Source organism: Rhinatrema bivittatum, chromosome 8 (genome assembly GCF_901001135.1).
Source record: "Rhinatrema bivittatum chromosome 8, aRhiBiv1.1, whole genome shotgun sequence".
Taxonomy (NCBI): domain Eukaryota; kingdom Metazoa; phylum Chordata; class Amphibia; order Gymnophiona; family Rhinatrematidae; genus Rhinatrema; species Rhinatrema bivittatum.
The window spans coordinates 227,594,620-227,620,078 of NC_042622.1; the positions used below are offsets into that span (position 1 = coordinate 227,594,620).

General features: G+C 46.4%; 1 protein-coding gene across 5 annotated transcripts in view; it reads right to left on the bottom strand.

Moving 5' to 3' along the window:
- The window catches only part of ARMC6 (armadillo repeat containing 6), a 59,913-nt gene that overhangs the window by 15,793 nt on the left and 18,661 nt on the right, over positions 1 to 25,459 (bottom strand). For all 5 annotated transcript variants that reach the window (XM_029613860.1, XM_029613858.1, XM_029613859.1 and 2 more), the window contains exon 4: positions 12,208 to 12,778. In XM_029613860.1, the coding sequence (XP_029469720.1) occupies positions 12,208 to 12,778 (571 nt within the window). The remainder of the gene's footprint in view (positions 1 to 12,207; positions 12,779 to 25,459) is intronic.

A 25,459-nucleotide genomic window follows, 5' to 3' on the forward strand; every position in this document is an offset into this window, starting at 1 on the left:
GTAGCCCGACATTCTGTGAAAGACAGACTTTCCTGCCCAATTAATTGAGTTTTTTTGGAAGCACTTAAAAGTGCTGTTTGAGTGGCTGCAGAAGCAGCGAGACAAGGCAAAAGGTTTCTTGAAGCAGAAAATGCAAGTTTGAGGTAAAACATAAAGGGAAGACAAAGTACATGCCTGTGCGTCAACACAAACAAAAAATGACTGAGGCTCATTTAGCAATACTCGCACAGGAACTCCACCACATACTTTACAGCTTGGACAGACAAGTCCATTCAATCCCCCCAGATACGTCACCCACATGAAATAGGTAATTCAGCCTGCTTATTGATGGAAAAAAGGAATGATACTCTCCCTTTTCTTGCTTTGGTTCTTGTTTCTTTTTCTTTCTTTTTTTTAAGGAGAGGTCCCCCCCCCCGTCCCCCCCAAGACTAGGAACCCCCTATGCAGGATCACATTGCTGGACAAACCAGTGACCTGGCCCTATTCCTGTGTTACTGCCAGTCCAAATCCTGCTGCACCATCAGGGAGTACTACCATCTGATTAAGGCATGGAATACTCATAATAAAAACTTTTTCAGGTATATTCAAAGTAAAAGGCTTGCGAGAGAGTCAGTTGGACCATTAGATGATCGAGGGATAAAAGGGGTGCTAAGGCAGGACAAGGTCATAACAGAGATTAAATGCATTCCTTACTTTAGTCTTTACTAAGGAGGATGTAAAGCAGATACCCATGCCAAAAGGGTTATTGAAAGGTGATGATTCAGAGGAACTGAAACAAATCTCAGTGAACCTGGAAGATGTACTAGTGCAAATTGACAAACTAAAGAATAGCAAATGACCTGGACCAGATGGCATATATCCTAGAGAACTGAAAGAACTGTAAAATGAAATTGCAAACCTACAGTTAATAATTTGTAAACTATCTTTAAAATCAGCTACAGTACTTAAAGATTGGAGGGTGGCCAATTTAATGCCAGTTTTTAAAAAGGGTTCCAGGGCTGATCCGAGAAACTACAGACTGGTGAACCCATCTGACGTCATTGCTAGGAAAAGAAAATTAGGTTCTTACCTTTGCTAATTTTCGTTCCGTTTCGTACCATGGATCAGTCCAGACTCCTGGGTTTTGCCCCCCCTCTAGCAGATGGAGACAATCGGAGAACAAGCAAGCAACAAGGAACCGATAATTTGAACAATCTGAAAAACTCTGTTTATAAACGCTCTTACATATAGATCCATGTTCATCTAGTAGATGCTTCCAGTAACTTAAAATTATGATAGGAAGTCAAGGCATCCAATAACTGTAAAGAAAGAACTTCGAGCGAACGTCGCAGATAGTGCACGGGAGGGAGTCTGGACTGATCCGTGGTACTACAGGAACGAAAACTAGCAGGTAAGGATCAATTTTCCTTTCCCTGTACGTACCTGGATCAGTTCAGACAGTGGGATGTACCAAAGCTTCCCTAAACAGGGTGGGACCGAGACAGTCCCGCTCGAAGCACTTGCCTTCCGAAGGAGCCAAAGACTGGCGCCTGCACATCAAGGCGATAATGATAAGCAAAAGTGTGCAGAGACTTCCAAGTAGCTGCTCTGCAGATTTCCTGTGGAGAGACTGACAGACTCTCCACCCAAGAAGTAGATTGTGAACGCAACGACTGGCCTTTAGGCCCTACGGAACCAGCCGGCCCCGACAGATGTATGCCGACACAATTGCCTCCTTTAGCCAGCGAGCAATGGTAGCCTCAGAAGCCTTATTCCCTCTATTGGGACCACTCCATAATACAAACAGATGATCAGAGACCCGAAACTCGTTTGTAACCTGCAAGTATCGCAGCAGCATCCGCTTCACATCAAGACACCGCAGGTCACCACCAGGTGTATTCACAATGTCTTCCGGAGAGAAAGCAGGAAGTTCAACAGACTGATTAACATTAAAGGAAAACACAACCTTCAGTTAAAAATGATGGTACCGTTTTAAGGGAGACCCCTGAATCAGAGAAACGGAGAAAGGGCTCCCTACAAGACAACGCTTGGAGCTCAGACACCCTCCTAGCGGAGCAAACAGACACGAGAAAAACCGTCTTAAGAGTCAGGTTCTTAAGCGTGGCCCGCCGGAGGGGTTCAAAGAGTGCCTCACACAGGGCCCAAAGCACCAGTTAAGACTCCACGAAGGACAAGTAGGCCTGACCGGCGGCTTCAAATGCTTGGCCCCCTTGAGGAAATGAAAGACATCTGGATGAGCCGCCACAAAGTAACCATCGATAGTGCCCAAGAGGGAACCAAGAGCGGAAACCTGTACCCATAAAGAGTTGAAGCCCCTTGGAAAGGCCATTCTGGAGAAAGGAAAGGACTTTGGAGACCGAAACCTTGCGGGCCGACACTCCAGACTCAGCACACACAGTCTCCAAAACTCTCCGAATCCGTACGTAAGCGAGAGAGGTAGAAGTCTTACGGGCACGCAACAGAGTGGAGATAACCTCTTCTTTTATCCCTTCTTTCTCAGTCAGTGCCGTTCAAAAGCCAGGCTGCTAGACAGAAGCAATCCGCCTGATTGAAAAATACTGGACCCTGCCGAAGAAGGCGTGGCAGATGGCCGAGACGAAGAGGTCCGTCCGTCGTGAGGTTCACCAGATTCGCGAACCACAAGAATGACGGGTCCCCGATGAATGTCGGTATAAAAAAGCAAATAAATAAATAATAATAAATATTCTTCTGAGTATTTTTTCCACCAGAGACCAAGGAGGGAAGACGTACAGTACAGGAGAATGTCGTGAGGCCAGGGAAAAACCAGGGCATCCACTCCTTTGAGCAGTGCTCCCTTCTGCGGTTGAAGAATCAGGGAGCTTTCGCATTATTCAGAGTAGCCATCAGATCTAAGTGGGGGGACCCCACTTGTGGACGATCAGGTCCATTGCTCCATCCGACAACTCCCACTCTCCGGGATCCTCACTGTCGACTGAGGAAATCAGCTTGAACATTCTCTTTCCCCGCAATATGGGAAGCTGCTAAGCGATCCAGGTGACGATCTGCCCAGGCAAACAGCTTGCTGGCCTCCAGAGCCACCAGGCAACTCCTGGTGCCCCCCTGCCGATTGATATAAGCTACCGTGGTGGCATTGGATCTCTTTCGTGAGTGGTAACTCCTAAGACAGAACCTAACATAGTGTACTACAGCAAGGGTTATTTTTCCCTATATGCATCATTTTGCACTTGTCCACATTAAATTCATCTGCCATTTGGAAGCCCAATCTTACAGTCTCACAAGGTCCTCCTGCAATTCATCACAATCCGCTTAAGATTTAACTACTCTGCATAATTTTGTGTTGTCCGCAAATTTGATCACCCTGTAGATTAATGTAAGCCACAGTCTTTGCGTTGTCCGACATTATTCGGACTGACTGACTTTGCAGCCTGTTGCCGAACTGCAATATTGATTACATACTCGTACTCCTCGACATTTCAGCAACTTCTGATACTCTTAACCACCAAACTCTACTCTACCAATTGGAATCAATTGGCATAAGAGACACTGTTCTGAACTGGTTTCGCACTTACCTATTTAATCATCCTCATAAAATTAACATATGTCAATACTTGTCCGATTCGTACTTCCCTACCTCAAGGGTCCCACAAGGTTCATCATTATCGGCCATTTTGTTTAACATCTATCATTTGCCCCATGCCACCTTCTTAGCAGTCTCAATGTTCAATTCAAGATTTACGCAGACGATAATTCAGTTTTTTGTTCCTTATTCCTTCATGGTCAGTCAACCTTTCACAGTCTGCCTTTATATTAAACCATCAATTCTTGGTTATCCCATAATCACCTGAAATTAAACACCTCAAAAACTGAAATCCTTTCCTCCATTCCACATTCTGCTTGCAATCCCTCAACTCATCTGAACATTGATGATTTATCTATTCCAATTGTATCCAAAGCAAGAAACCTCAGAGTAATCATCAACTCGAGCCTGTTTATATCTGCCCACATCTCTACTACTGTCAAAATCTCTCTCTTCAAACTTCAGACACTAAAAAGTCTCAGTCCTCTCCTTTTTGCTCATGACTTTCGAACAGTTCTATAAGCCCTCATTTTCTCAGGTCTAGATTATTGTAATGTTCTTTATCTCAGCCTTCACACTAATACACTTCATCCTCTACAACTTATTCAAAACTCTGCTGCTCGTTTGTTGACTGGAATCTCTCGGAAAGAACACATCACTCCAATCCTCTGTTCACTGCACTGGCTCCCAGTTCACTATAGAATTCAGTAAAAATCTTATCTATTTTACATAACCTAATATACAATGACTCAACAACTTGGCTCTGCACCTTTCTTCGTATTTACCAACCATGCAGACAAATACGGTCACTACTTAAAAACCTATTGGAAATTCCATCAGTGCGCTTGGCGCGGCTAGATATCACAAGACGCGCCTTTTCAGTAGGAATTCGGTCCCAGAACCTTTAAGACAGTTATTTTCCAGCAAGGAATTTAAATGCAGCTTAAAAACTTACCTATTTTCTATGGCATTCAGTTCTTCTCTCCTAGGTTTCTTTATGGGCACTTTACCTTCTAATCTTATCCTCTCCTTAAGCTCCCCCCAATCTAAGTAGTCCCACCTTTTCCTAAAACCTTTTTTATATGTTTTAAATGAGATTTTACGTGTATTTTTATTATGTATGTATACTATACCATGTAAACCGTTTTGACAAATTAATTATTTAAAAAATGGTATATAAACTTTTTAAAATAAAAATAAATAAAATAAACAGGCCAACCGGATGGTCCTGGCTTCCAGCCGATTGATGCTCCAGAGAGACTCCTCTGCATTCCAATGCCCTTGCACTGTCAGCTCCTGACAGTGGCTCTGCAACCTCAGAGACTCACATTTGTTTTCAGTACCAGCCAGTCCCTTCGTAGATGATCCGCCTACAGTCGCGACTGCAGTTGGGATGATACTTCCATAGGCAGGAGGAGCCAAATAGAATAATCCTGAGACTAAGGATTCCACTGAGCCAGCAGGGAGCATTGAAGAGGACATATTTACGCCCTCATCCATGGCATCACTTCCAAGGTCGCTGCCATTAATCAAAGAACCTGCAGGTAAGACCATGCAGTTGGATGCAGAGTGTTCAACAACAGACGGACTTGAGCTAGCAACTTGCGAATTTGAGGAACACCTTGCCCTGCTGCTTATTGAACCAAACCCCCAGGTATTCCAGTGACTGAGTAGGCTAAAGGCTGCTCTTAGCTAAGTTTACCACCCAGCCGAGCTCCTGCAACAAGGAAATCACCTTCTGAGTTACCAGGCAGCTCTCTTCCAGCGACTTGGCGTGAATCAGCCAGTCATCCAAATACGGGTGCACCAGGGTTCCATCCTCTCTCAATGCTGCCACAACTACCACCATTACCTTGGAAAAGGTCCTGGGAGCGATGGCCAGACCAAATGGTAGTGCCTGAAACTGGTGTCCCAAAACTGCGAACTGCAGAAAGCGCTGATGCTCTAGTCGGATGAGAATGTGAAGATATGCCTCAGTCAGAAACTACTCCGACTGCACAGCCATTATTACCGAGCACAAAGTTTCCATGCAAAAAGGCTTCCCTCATAGATGATGGTTGATACCTTTGAGGTCCAGGATGGGACGAAAGGAGCCCTCCATCTTTGGTACAATGAAATAAATGGAATATCACCCCATATTTTCTTGAGAAACGAGCACTGGGACCACAGCCCTCAGACTGAGGAGCCTTGACAATGTAACCTCTACCACCTGCTTCTTTCTGTGGAGAGTGGCAGGGAGACACCATGAACAAGTCCCGACGAATACTGCAAAACTCCGAATATCTGTCTCTTATCACCTCAAGGACCACTGATCCGATGTGATCTCGATCCACCTCTGATAAAAGAGAGAGAGCCTAACCCCTATCTCCTGTTACTATCGAAGGGCCGAGTCCACTGAAAGGTCGCTCATCTATAGGGTCGAAAACACCAGGATCCCCTAGCACGAATTCTCATGATAAGGGAGCGCTGCGTCTGTCTCTTATCTTCTGGAAAACGAGGAACCTGTGATTCGCTCCATTTACTGGTCACTTTCTCCAATTTGCTGCCAAATAAGAGCGAGCTGTGAAAGGGCAATTTGGTGAAATTAGCTTAGGAGGTTGCATCGGCCGACCACTTCCGCAACCATAACTGGTGCCTGGCCGCCACAATCGAAGCCACCCCTCTGGCCGAAATGCGGATCAAATCACAACCTGCATCAGCCAAAAAGGCAGCAGCTCGTTCCATGACTGACCTGGGATTTAATCCAGAGCCAATCTCCTGGGAGAGAAGCAAACAAGACCGAGCCACCAAGGAACAACAAGAAGTGATCTGCAAAGACATTGCCACAGCTTCAAATGCCTACTTAAGAATAGTCTCATTCTTTCTATCATGAGTATCTTTCAAGGCCGCTCCTCCTTCCATGAAAATACTGGTCCGTTTGGAGACTGCACACACCAGTGCATCCACCTTCAGAAAACGTAAGCGCTCTCTCATCACCAGGTCCAGAAGATATAGGCCTTCCAAAATCTGACCCTCTTTGAAATTAGCCTCTGGGGCACCCCACTCAAGATCAATTAATTCTTGAATGGCTTCCATCACAGGGAAAAAAACAAGAGGCTTTACACAAGGAAACCAAAATAGGATTTTTCTTTGGCTCAGAAACAGGATCAGCCCAGGAACTGCAAGCAATGTCAAGGTCTGGGAAATCAAGACTGGCAGTTCATCTCTGTGAAAGAACCACAACATAGTTCTATACGGTTCCAATCCAGGGGGGGATTTCCCCATCCTCAAGAGAGGCAGGAGCAGCATCATCATCCGTGGCATCTAGATTGCCAACCAGAGGAGCCGCTGTTGCTCAGGGGTTACTCCGGTGTGGAGTCGAAGGTCCAGGCAAGGTGCCCACTGTGTCTCTGCAGTAGGAGCATGGGATGGAACAGAGGACTATGCCTGAAGAAAAAATTGCAACCCCTGGAAAACTTCTACCCAAGAAAAAGCAGAAGCATCTAGACCAGGAGGTATCTGAGGAGTACTCACTGAGCTACCATTCCCTGCTGAGGAGCCAGTTAGGGGAGTTCCAAAATCAGGTGCCCCACCTGAGACATCTTTACCCAGACCCACTTCCAACTGGAAAGAACCAGCATTAGCAAAATCAGAGGAAGTTAAGTCACCCTGAGCCTCCAAACAGTGCTGGCTCAATTCAGTGGGAACTCCTGGCTGAGACGCCCGAATATGACAAGCAGTGCAAAAAGAGAGACGCTTGGGCTTCTTAGGCACAGGTGCCATAAAGGCCGACAAGGCACTGAGCAGCGGCTGGAGGCATGTGCCTGATTATCTTTTTTTTTTATACATAGGTGCTTAATTAGATGTCAAAAAAGATGTGTCAAAAAGTTAGGCACGCCTACTTAGGAGCTCAACAATGCGCCTAAAAAGTTATGTGCCCAATATTTATGCGCACACACCTAGGCGGCCAATAGGAAGGCGCACAAAAAAGAAAACACACAGTGCCAGAAGCACGCTGACGTAAGCACGCGACCGCTAGGCAGTGCTTAATGTGGGTGTTCAAAGGATAGGAAAACTGGTTCTTATCTGCTAATTTTCGTTCCTGTAGTACCACGAATCAGTCCAGACTTTTGAGTTTTGCCTCCCTTCCAGCAGATGGAGATAGAGAAAAATTTGAAGAGCACCCCCTCTTAACCTGGTGTGCCACCTGCATCTTTTCAATTGAACATTATCAAAGCAGAAAACGATAACTACTGCAGATCAAGCAAAAGACAAAACAGAGAACTGTCAAAATAAACAGGAACTGGCTAAAAAATGCCAAACCCAGCATAAAAAGAAACCTGTAGCCTTCTTCTATAGCTTTCTTCAGCAAAAACAATTATTAGGGCAATCTCTCAAGAAAAACTGAGTGAAAACCCCCTTAAATGGAGGGCATCTGGACTGATCCGTGGTACTACAGGAACGAAAATTAGCAGGTAAGAGCCAATTTTCCTTTCCCTGTACGTATCCGGATCAGTCCAGACTGCTGGGATGTACCAAAGCTTCAAGCAGGATGTTGAGAGTCTTGCTTGAATGACACTGCTCCCGAAGTTGCTGACATCTGGAGCTTGGATATCCAAACGGTAGTGTCAAGCAAAAGTGTGTAGAGTCTTCCAGTTTGCCACCCTGCAGATTTCTTGTGGCGAGACCAGCTGGCACTCGGCCCATGGAGTAGCTTGAGATCGTATCGAGTGCGCTTTCAACCCATCACGAATAGACCGGCCACGACAAATGTAAGCAGAAGAAATAGCCTCTTTCAACCATTGTGCAATGGTCACCTTGGACGCTTGGTGACCCTTTTTAGCATTGTTCCACAAAATGAACAGATGATCCGAAACCCGGAAAGAATTTGTGACCTCCAGATAGCGCTACAGAACCCTTCTGGCATCCAGGCGCCTCAACTCCCTGGTGTGAGGTACTTCTGGAGTGATATGAGAAAACCTGGAAGCTCCACTTAAGTAGAAGGCCGAGACCACCTTGGTAAAAAGAATGGAAGCGTCCTAAGAGAGACCCCAGAATCAGAAATTCGCAAAAAAGGCTTCCTGCATGAAAGGGCTTGAAGCTCAGACACTCTTCGAGCTAAGCAAATCGCCACCAAAAACACGGTCTTCAGTGTGAGGTTCTTTAAAGTGGCCTGCTTAAGGGGTTCAAAAGGGGCTTCACACAAGATCCTAAGTACCAAATTCAGGCTCCAGGATGGACAAATGGGACAGACTGGAGGATTCAAATGCTTCACCCCCCGGAGAAAACGCATCACATCTGGATGCGACACCAGAGTCCTACCATGAATCTTGCCTATGAGACACCCCAAGGCCGCAACTTGGACCCGAAGGGAACTGAAGGACAACCCTTTGGTAAAGCCTCTTTGTAAGAATGCCAGAATCTAAGCCACCAAGGACTGACGAGGAAGAATGCCCTGCTCATGAAACCAAGATTCAAAGACCCTCCATACCCTGACGTAAGTCAACGAGGCAGAAGTATTTCGCGCTTGCAGAAGAGTAATAATCACGTCCTTTGGATAAGCTTTCTTCCTCAATTGCCGCCTTTCAAAAACCAGGCTGCTAGACAACAGCAATCCGCCTGGTCGAAAAATATAGGGCCATGACGAAGCAGATTTGGAAGATTACCAAGTCTCAGGGGACCTTCCACCACGAGATTGACTAGGTCTGTGAACCACGGCCACCGAGGCAACTCTGTGGCCACCAGGATTACTTTCCCTGGGGGGACCTCTATTCGGCGAAGAATCTTGCCAACCAGAGGCCAAGGAGGGAAGGCATAGAGAAGTACCCTGGTCGGCCACAGAAGCACCAGTGCTTCAACCCCTCCACTCTGTGTTCCCTTCTGCGACTGAAAAAGCGAGGAGCCTTGCCATTCCTTTGAGCTGCCATCAAGTCCAGGTGGGGAGGTCCCCATTTGCGAGAGACAAGGTCCATTGCTTCATTGGAAAGTTCCCACTCTCCGGGATCAATCCTCCGTTGACTCGGGAAATCCGCTTATACGTTGTTGGTTCCAGTAATGTGCGATGCAGCCAGAAGAGTGAGATGCCTTTCCGCCCAGGCCATGAGTTGCTCTGCTTCGGCGGCTACTGGCAGACTCTTGATGCCACCCTGACGGTTGATGTAGGCTACTGTTGTCGCATTGTCGGACAGGACTCGGCCAGCTTGGTTGTGTACCAGTGGTAGGAAGTGCTGTAGCGCCAAACGAACTGCTTGTTTCCAGGCGATTGATGGACCAGCTCGCCTCCTCCGACGACCATTGGCCCTGGACAGCTTCGGACTGACAGACCGCTCCCCAACCTGAGAGACTGGCATCCGTAGTCACTACTACCCACTGAGGAACTTCGAGGTCCACTCCGCGACTCAAGTGTTCTGGAACCAGCCACCTGCCAAGATTGGACCTGGCGGACTCTGTGAGCGGTAATGGGACCTGAAACTCTTCCGACTTTGGATCTCAACGGGAGAGTAATGCTCTCTGTAATGGTCTCATATGAGCAAACGCCCATGGGACCAACTCCAGGGTGGACGCCATGGAACCAAGGACCTGCAAATAGTTCCAGACCTTGGGGAGAGGAAGCGACAAGACACACCGGAACTGGTGATCCAGTCCGACTGGAGGAACACTTTTCGCCACACGGGTGTCGAACCTGGACTTCTTGGGAGCCATCTGAGTGATTCCAGAAGACTCATGACTTTGGTGACGACTATCTCGCAGAGGACTCTTGACTTTGTTCAAATGAGCCAGTCGTCCAGATATGGGTGAACCAGTACACTCTCCCTCCGGAGAACTGCTGCCACAACCACCATTACACCTTGGTGAATGTGCGAGGCGCCGTAGCCAGACCGAATGGCAGGGCACAAAACTGGAAATCCTTCCGAGGATCATGAACCAAAGAAAGTTCTGGTGATCCCTGCGGATGGCTATGTGCAAATATGCTTCCATTAAATCCAGGGAAGTCAAGAACTCGCCGCTGCGGACCGCTGCAATGACCGAGCGCAGGGTTTCCATCCGGAAATGTGGAACTTTGATTTTTTTTTTTTGTAACACAGAAGAATCGGTCAAGACCACAAGTTTTGCACCACCTCCATCTGCTGGAGACAGATACATATTGAAGAGATGCAGGTGGCACACCAGGTTAAGAGAAGGGTGCTCTGCAGGTTTTTCTCTGCCTCAATCTGCTGGAAGAGAGGCAAAACTTAGCAGTCTGGACTGATCCGGGTATGTACAGGGAAAAGGCTTTACTGTGCACCTTGGGCACACAAACTGAACGCCCAAGCAAGATGCCCACGCCAAACCAACAACCCTGTAGAGGGCAGCCTAATAAAGTGTGCAAAAAGCCGTTGTGGCCTACCACACAGTGAGCAGCAAAAGCTTCGAAGTGGGACCTAGCTTAGAGAGGCCGCTCAACCCGCCAGGCTGCCCATATCCTGCGACCTCCCATGGAGCGGGATGAACGTCGGAATGGTGCACCGAACACGGAGACTGGAGGGAGGAAGAAGCCCTGCAGGTAAAGCTCCCGTTAAGTGTTTGTAGTTTGTTTTTTTTTAAACTTACCGGAGCTCAGCCATACCTGGCTGAGCACAGAGATGGTCTCCGGCTGCAGGGGGAGAGCGCGTTTGCCAGCACCTGCAGCCTTTCAGCTGCTCAAGCAGCTAAGTCCTTGCCGGAAAACCAGCTACGGGGCCAAGGCACTCATCTTTGGGACCATGACAATCACCTCAGGAAATCTCAACTGGGGGAGGGACCATTTGGTATCACCGCAGGAGAGCGGGGCGGTAATTTTCTTCCTTAATTCTCCTTCTTAAAATTGAATCAATCTCCAGTGGGGAAATGCATGTCCACCATCTGATGGAGACAAATAATGGCAGGCTGAGATAGATGCAGAAGAATATGTACTGTGACGTCAGCTTGCGCTATCTCCATCTGCTGGTAGAAGTGCATAACCCACTTGTTCTGGATTCATCTGACTGGACACTAAGAAATTATATTTGACTCACTCAGGCAAATAGATCCAGCAGCACTAAGACAAGTTTCACAAGTGGTAATGACTTCCTCCAAATATTCAAAGGTTTTTCTCAGGACCACTTCTTCTTACTTTTAAATGAAAATTAGCATCTTTTTAAGTGGAGACATTTAACTTAACACCACCCTGGTTTATATTTCCTTAAACCAGGGGTAGGCAATACTGGTTCTGGAATGCCACAAACTGGTTTTCAGGACATCCACAATAACTATTAGTTATTGTGGATGTCAATTAGTTAACTATAGTCCCATTACTATTCATATGTATTTTACTTCTAGTTAATTGTTAATTGTTGTCTTTCTACTTCCTGGCTACTCTAGCCCCCAAGTTCTATCTCCTTGTTATATGTAACTTTGCTTCGGCTCTCTTGTTTGGTTTACTAGTTACTCCCCTAAGTTCCATGTAAACCGGCCTGATATGAATCCCTTCATGAAGACCGGTATAGAAATATGTTAAATAAATAAAATAAATAAACTATGCAAGAGAGATATTTTGCATAAAATGTAGGTGGTACATGGAGATCTCTCTCTTGCCCAGTCACTATGGATATCCTGAAAACCATTTTATGGTACTCCAGTACCTGAGTTGCTTACCCTTGCCTTAAACTTACCTTTGGCAGTTTCTATTATCACCTTTAACCCATTGTTTTCCATAACTATCATCTTGGCATGTTCGTGGGCATGACCAAATGGCACGCGAATGTCATCGTCAAAGGTCATGATCTTCAAAGCTGAGCAAGCCTCCCTGACTACCTCTGCATCGGACCCATGTTTCACCATTGCCCCCGTCAGCAGTGGGAGGATTCCAGACTTCACCAGGTCCTGGCGATTCTGTTCATGCTTTAGACAAACATGTCGGATAATTCGAATGCCAACTAAAGTCACCTCAGCATGGCTCACATTCTCCCCCAGAGTTTTGACCAGTAGCTGCTGTCCCACAGGCTCAAGAAGGTCTGGTTGGCCGTCTGTCAAGGAAGACATGGCATAAAGAGCTTTCATCATGAGGTCCTGGTCTCCTAGAGCAAGTTTCCAGGCAGATAGCACAACAGGATAGGCAAACTTCTGTGCAGCCAGAAACCGGTAAGCCATTCCTTGTTTACACTGCTCACTGAAGTGCAGGAGGTGATCACCCATCTCACTGAGAGCTGACAAATCTACAGATTTTCGAAGCGAGTCCAATGTCTATAGAATAAAGATAAGGAACTGCTCAGTTTCCAGCTGCTTCATAGGTCAAAACTGTGCTCTGACCACATTTAAAAAGGGTTTCTCAGGGTCTTTGTCTACAGGGCAAAGCCTCAGAAAACAGAACCAAACAACTGTAATTTCATTAACCCACTTCATGATACATATCTGAATGGACAATGTTCGTGCTTGTACATAAATTAGTACTGTTAAACTTCTTTTACAGAAATATCAGTTAATTGTTATGTGAAAAACTTCTAGTCAAATACCAACAAAGCAAGTTTGCTTACTGTAAATGGTGTTTTCCTTATTTAGCAGGATGAATTAGCCATTACATGTGGGTGACGTCATCCGGAGGCACTGGACTTCTTTCCAAGCTAATAGAGTTCTGAGCTCTACTAAGCATGTGCAGGAGGTCCCATGCAGGCGCTGCCTCAATCAATCAGATACAGAGCTAACTAGATAGGCAGTCAACTCTCTCCAGAGAGGAGGTTTGGTATAGGAAAATTGATTCTTACCTGCTAATTTTCCTTCCTGGAATACCAAAGATCAGTCCAGACACATGGGCTTTTTTCCCCTACCAGCAAATGAGACAGAGAAGAAAAGCTTTACTAAGACTTTGTTACTTAAGTCAGAGTGCCACCTGCAGACCCTCAGTATATCACTATACTCAAACCAAGATACAATAAAACCATAACAAATTCCCTTACTTCTGATTGAGCAGGGGAAAGGTTAAGCCCTTCAAACCGGGCCAACAAACAACTTCTGAACTATATACTTCCACAACAAAGTGTTTTTTCAAGAACAGGGCAGGTCTCTGGAGTGATCTGTGGTATTCCAGAAACAAAAATTAGCAGGTAAGAACCAAATTTTCCTTTCCTGTTTATACCCCAGATCAGTCCAGACGCATGGGATGTATCCAAGCTCCTCTACACTGGGCAGGAACTGGAAAGAAAAATGCACGACATATTATCCCCAAAGATAGTTGCTTCTGGCTCTTGAACATCTAGCTGGTACTGCCTTGTGAAAGTGTGTAGAAAAGACCAAGTCGCTGTCCGACAGATCTCCTGTGGATGGACTGACATTCAGCCCACATTATCGCCTGAGCCCTAGCAGAATGGGCTCTCAGACCCACTGGGATCAGACATCATTTGCAAATATAAGCAGACACAATGGCCTAATTTAGCCATCGAGCAATGGTGGCCTTGCAAGTCTTGTTCTCCTTACATGCTCCACCAAAATGAACAAATAGGTGATCCGACCTTCTGTGGTGACCTTCAAATAGCACACATCCAACAGGTGAAGTTCCTGTGCATATGGAGAAGAGAAATCCAAATTCCGAAAAGCAAGGAGCTCCATCGTCCGACTAAGATGAAATGAAGACACCATCATTAGTAAAAAGGAAGATAACATGCGTAGAGACACAACATCCTCCAAGGCATGGGGTACACCAGAAGTTCCATCAGCAAGATGATAGCATACCCACAAGGCTGAACAAGGCTGTGTCCCGATCAGATGTAGAGGTATCACCAGGCAGGAAGGCCCTCCGAGGAGCGGATAGTCAGGCCTCGACAAGGCCCCCGACGAGCGGGTACCTAAGGCGTTCAAGTCCCAGGATCAAGAACGAGTTCAGCATAGAAATACGAAGCGTCTCCAAGTGGAGTGGAATTCAACAAGAAGGAAGTCCTTGCTAACTTGTAGGAAGCATAGGCTGGATAGCTTAAATACTCTGGCGGGTGATGTCATGCGGAGGGGACGCTCCCGAGGTTTCCGCCATGACGTGTATAAGAGAGGGCCTGGCATGCGTGGCGCGCCCTAGGTAATCCCCGATTCAAGATGGTGGATGGGAGTGCCCACGCCGTCCCGGGGACGGCGGCATTTGCAAGCTGAGGCCACCATTCTTCCAAGAATCGCTGGTGCAGGGAAAAAGGAGGTGAGCAACAGAGGTTGCAGCCATCTGCGACCGATGGGCACAACATCCACAGTAAATTTCATCTGCCATTTGGATACCCAATTTTCCAGTTTCACAAGGTCTTCCTGCAACTTGTCACAATCTGCTTGTGATTTAACCACTCTGAATAATTTTGTGTCATTTGCAAATTTGACTACCTCACTCGTCGTATTCCTTTCCAGATCATTTATAAATATATTGAAAAGCACTGGTCCTAGTACAGATCCTTGAGGCACTCCACTGTATACCCTTTTTCACTGAGAAAATTTCCCATTTACAGACCGATACAGAAAGAAACGCAGGAGAGTGGGCGAGCGCGCGCACACAGGCCAGTGTCCTGTGCGTGCGATACAGTAAATAAAATTATGCTAATTAGGGCCCCCGGTAAAAGGAGGCACTAGGGACACTAGTGCTTCCTTTTTGACAGGAGCGGTGGCTGTCAGCGAGTTTGACAGCCGACGCTCAATTTTGCCGGCGTCGGTTCTCGGACCCGCTGACAGCCACAGGTTCCGAAACTGGACGCTGACAAAACTGAGCGACCGGTTTTCAACCCGCGAGCCACAGGCTGATTTAAAATTTTTAATTATGTTTTACTTTTGTGACCTCCGACTTAATATTGCCATGATATTAAGTCGGAGGGTGTACAGAAAAGCAGTTTTTACTGCTTTTCTGTACACTTTCCCGGTGCCGAGAGAAATTAACGCCTACCTTTGGGTAGGCGCTAATTTCTGAAAGTAAAATGCGCGGCTTGGCTGCACATTTTACTTTCTGAATCGCATGGGAATAACTAATAGGGCCATCAACATGCATTTGCATGTTGCGGACGCTATTAGTTTCGGGGGGGGGGGGGCGGTGTTGGACGCTCGTTTTCGACGCGCTATTACCCCTTATTGAATAAGGGGTAAAGCTAGCACGTCGAAAACGCGCGTCCAACCGCGGGTTAACAGTGCGCTCCGCCGGAGCGCACTGTACTGTATCAGCCTGTAAATCCTACTCTCTTTCCTGTCTTTTAACCAGTTTGTAATCCACGAAAGGACATTGCCACCTATTCCATGACTTTTTACTTTTCCTAGAAGCCTCTCATGAGGAACTTTGTTAAATGCCTTCTGAAAATCCAAATACACTACATCCACCGGTTCTACATGTTTATTAACCCCTTCAAAAAAGTGAAGTAGATTTGTGAGGCAAGACTTGCCTTAGGTAAAGCCACGCTGACTTTGTTCCATTAAACCATGTCTTTCTATATGTTTTGTGATTTTGATCTTTAGAACACTTTCCACTATTTTTTCTGGCACTGAAGTTAGGCTAATTGGTCTGTAGTTTCCCAGATCGCCCCTGGAACTCTTTTTAAATATTGGGGTTACAAGTAAATTTATAGTCTGAGTGGCTCACAATGAAAAGGATTGAGCCCATTTTGAGAACACCACTTAGAGTATCTGCTCCATTTAAAAGCGTAGCTTCACCAGGTAAACGGCTTTTTAGCAGAAAGTAAGACTTCCTCTGCAGATTCTGGCAAGGCAAGTTTAGCCACTACTGCACATTCAACATCCAAATTGTAAGATTGAGATCCCACAGATTGGAATGAAGTAAATGTCCACCTTGCATCAACAGGGACAGATCGGATGTCGTGAAGAAGAGAGTTGTATGAGATATGCACACCTGATCTGCCTGGGACATGCTGGAATTATGAAGATCATGCACCCATGGTCCGTGAACTGTTCTGGAAATCAGGAGCAGTGGTGGAAAAGTATACACCAAAACCCTTCCCCAGTTAAGGAATGAATCTTGAGCTAGTCTGAGATCGCTAGCTAGGGATTCATTCCTGAAGTACCAAGCAGAATCGACTGAACGTTTGAATGTATTCTGTTGCAGTGAGGCTGATCGAGGAGCAATCCCACAACTGAAACAGATCCGCTTCTACTGAGTGAGCAAGAGACCACTCATAAGGACGAAAAACTCTGCTGAGCTGGTCCACTAAGAAGTTGGCAACTCCTGGTAGGTAGAGGCTCTAGGAGCTCATGCCTCCCTTTTGTTGATATTGAACATGGCGACCTGGTTGATGGTTTGGATCAGGATGTTCAAGACCTGGAGAAGATACATAAAGGCCCCTAGAGGATTCTGGATTGCTTGCCAGAATCTGCAGAGGAAGTCTTACTTTCTGCTAAAAAGCCGTTTACCTGGTGAAGTGTCTGGCTGGGGATATATATATATATCTATATATATATAGATATATATATATATATATATATATATATATGAGACATTCCATATGAACCAGGTGCCCTGCATCTGAAAAGACCCAGCGTGAGATCCCCAGCCAGACACTGAGGCATAGATTACTAGTGTAGCCTGATGGAGAGGACGATGAAGGGGAGAGCGTTCAGTGAAAACATGGGGTCATAGCCACCAGCAGAGCCTCCCATTTCATCAGTTCCAAGAAGAGAATGGTATCTTAAGTCAGCTGGTCCCACCGACTGTAAAGACCTCATTGCAAACAGCAGACATGTAAACAAGTGAAGGGCACCACATGCAATGCTGTTGCCATATGTTCCAGAATGACTAGCATCTGCCAGGCCATGACTATGGTTAGCGGAAAGAAATCCTTGATCAACCACCAAAGAGTAGCAGCTCTTGGTTGCAAGATCTTCCCTTTGTTGTACAAAGTCTATACAGGCTCTTATGAATTGGATCCGCTGAGTTGGAGCTGGTGGGACTTTTCGAAGTTTATGAGAAAACCAAGAGTTTGAAGAGCATGAATGTTTTTTCAAGCTTGTATCCCTGTATTCCTTGGGGCCTTAGGTGGGCTGCTGCCATTGTAAGGTACTTGGTAAAGACTTTTAGAGCAGCAACAAAGCCAAATGGTAGAACTTTGTACTGATAGTGTGCCCATCCACTGTGAAGCGGAGATATTGCCAAAAGAAGGATGGATTGGAATATGGGTGTAAACATCCTTGAGGTCCAGGTAACACATTCATTCCTCTTGAAGAATGAAGGAAAGGATCTTTTGAAGAGAGTTCATCTTGAATTTCTCCCAGTAAAGAGTGGCAGATGGAAGAGCAGCCTATTGTTTAGAGATTGGTATAGAAGGTCTCCTTGTGAGAGGCTGGTCCATATATGGCAGAGTGTCAGAAATTCCCCCCCCCTAGTTTCACATTTAGTAGAAGATAGCGGCCCTGAGAGTCACAGTGTGGGTTCATTAATTCAAACTGCAGATCTTTGTGATTTAAAATACCCACCCCAGAATATTTAGAATCTTTTGTTGCCGCCGCCCAGAATTGAGGTGGGTATTTATCAGATTTCATAAGACCCTCATATCTCTTCCGGAGATGTGTCTCCTGTAAGTAAATCACGTCTGCCTTTAAACGCCCCATTTCCTGAAAGAATAATTTTCATTTGTGGCCTGAATTTAAACCCTTCACATTAAGAGAAACAAATTTAACTGTAGCCATTATGTTTATAACCAAACCCCTCCAGAGCTCAGAACTCCAGAAATGTATGAACCTCCGATACTTTTGTATCCCAAGAGAACCTCCATCCCTGAACCGAAAAACATAATCATCCTCTGACCTCCTTGGAGTAAGGCCGTACTGACAGGTAACAAAGCACCAAAAGCTCCCTAGCGTGAGACCTTGCAAAAATACAGCGAGGTAGAATACCCATCCCCCCACCGCAACTCCTGGGAAAGATTCCATCGCTCCCAGTTTCTACTGGAGGAAGAGCCCATATCGGTATGCAGAGCCAGCCACCCCCCCAGGGCTTCTGTAGCAAATCATCAATGTTAAATACGACAACGTTTACCTATAAATACTCATAAGTCCAAACCAATCAACGCAGAAAACAGTAAGTATGGGGAACGCGTTATGTCCAACCGTCACTTACTCCCCAAGATAGGAAATTGGTCAAAAGCTCTGCAGAGGAGCCCCCTCATAAAGGCAGTTCAGGTATGAACGGTGGTTTGTGTACTGTCACTGGTGTTCCGACGCAGTCTGCGGTCGCCTTTTACTCGCTGCCACCGTGGCATCTCAGATCTGGTTCCCACCGATATAGTAATGCTGGGGACAGGAATCTCCAACGGAAGGCCCACCTCTTTCATGGTGTGCGCTGCTTCCTCAAGCGTGCGGACATTGTGCGATTTCCCTTCGATCTGAAACCACAGTCCAAATGGAAATAGCCATCTGTAGCGGATTTTCGCAGCCGCTAATGCCTCAGTGATGGGTTTAAAAGCCAGACGTTTGCACAAAGTGATGGTGGCAAGATCTGCATAGATGGCAACGTCGTTCTCTTCCCAGCTCCATAGCCGCTTTTGTCGTGCTGCCGTCGCGACCCGGTCTTTGTAAGCATAAGAGTGGAAGCAGGCAAGATTGTCCCAGGGCTTGTTCTCTTGTTTGGGACCCAGAGATCTGAGTGCCCTTTCAATTTGTGGAGTGTTTTGGGGGTCCACACCATCTGAAGATGATCCATTCAATATCATGTCGCAGATCTTTTAAACCACCAATGTACAGTTAGTATATTCATCTTTTTCGGGTATACCTTTAAATCTTAAGTTGCAGCGCCTAGATCTATTTTCTAGGTCTTCAATCTTATCTGCAAGCTCTGCTTGTTCAGCGTGTAGGCACGTGAGAGATTTTTGCTGCTGCTTCCATTTTTCCTCGTGGTCCTCCAACCGGATATCTGTTTCGTCGATCCTCTGACCCAGCTCTGCGTAGTCGTCACGCATTTCCTGTAGCGTGGCTGCAATTTCAGTTTTGAAATTCTTAATGTCCTGTTGGAGCTCCATAAACCAGGAGTGCATTTCGGAGCGGGAGGGAGGCTCTGGATCTGCACTCCGCGAGTCACTTACTTCTGCCCCGGACTCTGCCGCGCCATCCTGCTCTGCCATTTTGCCTGCCTCCGGGTCCGTTTCTTCTTCCTCTCTGGAGTAGGAGAATTTTTTAAAATCCATTGGCTTTTTTTTTTTTTTTTTTTATTGGCCATGCTCCCCATATGTTCTGCTGCCATTTGCGAGTTGGGGCGCCAAAAACCGCTCATTTTTCCCCTGCTTTTTCGCTGAAAATAGCCCCGGGAGGCGAGGAGCTCCGATTCAGCCAACTGGCAGGGGAAGTGACGTCACTTCCTCCCTGCTCTTGGAACACTCTAAACTGTGATTAATCTTAAAAGCAAGAAGGAACTCAGAGGCCTGGCATGTGATGTCAGGCCTGTATGCATCAGAAGAAGCTTCAGTGAGGAGGACTTATGTTTTGGGTGCATCAGATGCGTCGAGCTTGGGATGCTTCAATGCAGAATGATTCAAGTGCTTCAAGACATAATGCTTTCATGTGGTCTTCTCTGTGCATTAGACACTTGTGCTTCTTTGACGCATGCTTATGTGCACCGTGGCATGCTAGCTCCCCTTACTCAATCCCAGGTTGCATACAGGAGCCATGGGGAAAGAACTAAACATGCTCCGATAGCCCAAAAAGTAGCTCTGAGAGGGTGACGGACAGCAGCTGCGAGTCTGGAGAATGCCTTCATTTTTAGCTGCTCTGGGGCACTGGCCGCAGTGACATGCGGCCACAGTACTGTCAGTTTGGATGGTCATGGTACAGCCCCAGGCAATAGTGACAGAGCTGGAGGCCATCTGTCAGGGCTCTTGAAGCCATAAGAAGTTCCAGCCTTTTTGCCAGACATGGCTTCTAGAAAACCTCTTTACTCATGGTTCTGTCGATTTCTTTTTCCTTTCTTTTTTTTTTCTTTTTGAGTAGCACTAAAAAAGTGCTACTGGGAAGCTGCTAAGGCAGTGAGGCAACAAGAATAGAAGGGCAAAAGTCACAAAAATAGTGAAAAGAAGAGGAGAGATCAAGATCATGTCTGTGCTTTTAGCTTGGACAAAAAAATAACTGAAGAGGCTAACAAGGCAATGCCTGCATGGGAACTCCCACACATGCTCAGTAGAACTCAAAACTCTACAAGCTTGGAGAGAGAAGACCACTTGGTGCCACTGGATGACATCACCCACATGTAATGGCTAATTTAGCCTGCTTATCATTGAAAAAAGACCTGCACTTCAACTATCAGTGTCATGAAAATCAATCTAGATTAGATTAGATTAGAACCAGATTAGATTAGAACCAGATGTGGTGTATTCAGTTAGGAAACTTTGCTGGCTGTGACTGCTGTGTGAGGCAAAAAATGTTAGTGGTGCAAAATGCAGATAATCAGAGGAGATTTTCATCCAGTCACAAGTCAGAGATTAAATTATCCACTAAAACACACATCTGCTTAACAATGAGTACAGATCACTAACTAAATTCAGTTCTTGGTTACTGATAGGATGAGGTTTTCCACATATTACAAAGGCAAGCTAAAATGTTCTTTCCCCTTACTTGGAGATGTTTATGAAGTGTGATTGGTAGCTTGGGGCGCATAAAGTGATGAAAGGAGTTTGCAAAGTAAGTGAATTATGGATAAGAATTAGAGTAATATGACAAGCTGTAAAAGCAAGTTTGCTTATCGTAAACGGTGTTTCCGTAGATAGCACGATGAATTAGCCATGCTGTCATGGAACTGTCTAGCAGGCCCGGGAGGCGGAGCTTCCAAAGTGATGTCAGAGAACTTTGCTCTGAGGCTGCGTGTGGTTTCCCGCGCTCAAATAGACTCTCCTCAGTCTGTGATAAAGCAAGCGTGGTCGTTAATACAAAACGTCGACTGGGCAGGGAGGTGGGTGGGTCAGCATGGCTAATTCATCCTGCTATCTATGGAAACACCGTTTACGGTAAGCAAACTTGCTTTTTCCCATCAATAGCAGGGCTGAATTAGCCATGTTGTCATGGGTGTTCTAAGCTCCCCATCACGCTGAGGTAGTGTATTAGCTCTGGTATGAATAGAGTGTGATGCAAGTTAAGTGCCAGTTGACTTAGCTGCAGTGATTAATGACTGTAGTAGTGTCCTTCCCGGTTTGGCATCGTCCGTTGTTTGCTGATCTAAGCAGTAATGGGAAGTGAATGTATGAAGCGAGGACCATGTGGCCGCTTTACAAATGTCCAATGGAGGGACTTGTCTAGATGAGTTAATGAAGCTGCCACTGCACGAGTTTGATGCGCTGTGGGGCGAGAAGACAGTTTAGTATGTCATTTGTGATAGCAGAATTGTATGCATTGAGTAATCCAGCTAGAGATGGTACGTTTCGCAACTGGAAGTCCTGGAGCATTCGGATTGAAGGACACAAAGAGCTGTGAAGCCCTAGTAGGCGAATTGGTTCTTTGCTTGTAATAAGCCAATGCTCTCTTGCAATCTAAAGTGCATAGAAGTTTCTCTCTTTCATTTTGATGTGGTTTGGGACAAATTTGGAAGTTCAATTGATTGGTTAAGATGGAATTGGGATACCACTTTCGGCAGAAACAATGGATGAGTCCGTAGTAGTACTTTATGGTGTTATTAAAACTGGAGGTACGGGCTATAGTGGACTAGTGCCTGTAATTCACTCACCCGTCGAGCTGACGTAATAGCTGTCAGGAAGACCAATTTCCAGGTGAGATATTTAATATGCGTCGAGTCCATTGGTTCAAATGATGATGCCATCAATTGTTCCAGAACTAGATTTAGATTCCAGGGAACTGGAGGCTTGGAGGCTGGGGGCGAAGGTGCGTTAATCCCCAGATAAATCGAGAAACCATTGATGGGTTGAAATGGGTTGGCCATCATGTAGTCTGTGGAAGGCAGCTATTGCACTAAGGTGAACTCGAACTGACGTTGGAGCTAGACTTGCGAGGTATAAGGTGTGCAGATAATCTAGTAATTGATCGGGCGTACATGTGAGCGGGTCAATGCCTTTGGACCCGCACCATGTTGTGTACTGTTTCCATTTGAATTGATAGTTACGTCTCGTGGACGGTTTCCGGGATGCCAAGATTACATCCTGTAGTGTGATAGAAATTCCTTGTTCTGAGAAAAGGATCAGTTCAACCTCCAAGCTGTTAGATGTAGGGAGTAGTGTAGCGGGTGAAGGAGGGTTCCCTGCTCCTGTGACAGAAGATCGTCTCGATGTGGTAAATGAAACGGTGCCTCTGTGGACATCTGAAGGAGGTGCGTGTACCATGGTTGACGAGGCCAGGCTGGTGCCACTAATATCAGTTGCGTCACATCGAGCATGCATTTTTGTAGCATTTGTGTGATGAGGGGAATCGGAGGAAACGCATACATTAATGGCTCCGACCAGGGTATGAGAAAAGCATCCTGGGCTTTTCCCTGTGAGGGCTTGGCCATACGGAGCAAAAGCGAGTCACTTTCCTGTTGGATTCGGTGGCGTATAGGTCTATTGTTGGCCATCCCCACTGGTGAAAGATAGTCTTCGCTACGTCTTGATGAAGGGCCCATTCGTGTGGATGAAAAACCTGACTCAACTTGTCCACTTGAGTGTTGGCTATTCCTGGTAGGTAAGTTGCTTGCAATTGAATCGAATGACAGTTGGCCCACCGTAGGATGGTGAGGGCTTCCCGGCGAAGGATCCATGAACCGGACCCTCCTTGTTTGTTGATGTAAAACATGGCCACTTGGTTGTCCGTGTAGACCATGATGCGGTGACCTCGTAGATGTATGAGAAAGGTTCGTAGCGCATAACGTATCGCTCGTAGCGTGAGAAAATTGATTTGATGGGACTGTTCCTGCCATGTTCAGAGGCCTTGAGTCTGGAGGTGGTTGAGATGAGCCCCCCAGCCTTTGCGGGAGGTGTCCATGGTGAGGACTGCATTGTTTGGTAACAGTGTGAATGGAGCCCCTTTGGTTAGTGTGTGCTTTTGTAACCACCAATCCGGTTCGGTGGTCACAGCTGCTGTTAATGATATTTTCCAGGTTAGCGGTTGGGAATGCTGTTTCCATTGTCACTTGAGATCCCATTGGATGTTCCGCCATGTGTAATCTCGTGTTGGATACCACATGAATCGATGCCGCCATATGCGGGCGGCAACGTGGCTGTTTTTAGGCGTCTAAGAGCTGGCGCATGGATTGACGTCTGTCTTGTGGTAGGAAAACCCTGTGCTTTATGGTGTCCACAGAGGCTCCTATGAATTGGATCTTTTGAGTAGGTTGTAGGTGGGATTTTTGGTAACTGACCACTAGTCCCAATTGATTGAGGCAATCAATTGTCTCATGGAGATGTTGTCGGAGTGTGTTTGGGGTGGATGCCACAATCAGCCTATCATTGAGGTAGGGAAAAATGATGATCCCCTGCTGTCGAAGGAATGCCACCACCACTGCCATGCACTTGGTGAATACTCTGGGTGCTGTTGAGAGACCAAAGGGAAGTACCTTGTTATTGAAAGTGCTGGCCGTTGACTTGGAAGGGCAGGTATTGCCAGGAGGAAGGATGCATTGGAATATGAGTGTAAGCATCCTTGAGATCTATGGAACACATCCAAGCGTTGGGTTGGATCAGGGGTAAAATGGATTTGAGAGAGACCATCTTGAATTTTTCCTTGAGTATGTATTTGTTGAGGTCCCTGAGATCCAAGATGGGACAGAGATCTCCCAACTTCTTGGGTATGAGGAAGTAGGGAGGTAGAAGCCCATATTCTGGTTGGGGGAAGGAATGCGTCGAATGGCTTGTTGTTGTAGTAAAGACGCTACCTCCTGTTCCAGCAAGGTGATGTTGGATCTGAGCCCTCTGCATGTTAGGTGAGGGCGGGGCGGCAGGGAAGGGAATGGAATTCGGTATCCTTGTCGAACAATGTTTAGAACCCATTGATCCATTGTGATGTCTTCCCATTGTTAGATGTGTGACGTTATGCCCCCCGCCAATATGTGTTGTGATAGTGGCATGGCGATCCTTAAAAAGACGGATTCGGTTTATTAGAAGTTGTCAGTTGTTGAGTCTGGGGGTGTTGTGGACGTCCCCTGTGGTTCTGATTTGTTTGGTTTTGTGGGCGAGGTGGAGGTTGGTATGGCGTAGGGCGATACGCCACATAAGGCTGATACGCATGTCTTTGGAAGGGTTGTCTCCTGGGAGGGGCATTATATCTGCGGGATGAAGGATAAGAGTGAGGTGTGGTAAGCGACTGTACCGCCACTGACTGCTCCTTGAGTTGAGCAACTGTTTCTTGGAATCTGGTTCCGAACAAATTGTCCCCTCTGCAGGGTAAGTTGGCTAATTTTTCATGAACGTCGTTCCTGATAGAACTTGCCCGAAGCCAAGCGATGCGCGCTGCAATTGCAGCCGCAGATGCACGGGAGGAGGTTTCAAATCCCTCATAAACGGTGCGTAAGAAGTGTCAAATGGCTTCTTCAATTTCCCAGATCGGGTTGGTCTCCGGGAAGGTGTATTGTCCTTCATCCGTTGTATCAACTGGTAGATATATTGTACAATATAAAATTGGTGGTGGTTAATTCGTGCTGCCAGCATAGGTGCTTGGAAGGCACGCTTCGCAAATTCATCCAAGGAACGTAGGTTCCTACCCAGGGGTGCTGTAGAATGTAGCTTGGACTTTTTTGCCTTAGCCATCGCTGACTCCACCACGATGGAAGCATGAGGTAATTGGGATGGAGTGTATAAGGTGATGGCTGCATTTTATACTTAAGATCAGTTTTCCGGGAGACTGCTGGAAGCATATACGGGGTCTCCCAGGATTTTTCTAGAACTACTGGCACACGCTGTGCTTAACTATGTTAAGCACAGCGTGTGCCAGTAGGGAGGTCGGTTCCGCTGGTAGGTCAAAAACTTTCAGTAAGTCAAGGGTTTCGGCCCTCGGGTCCGGTACTTT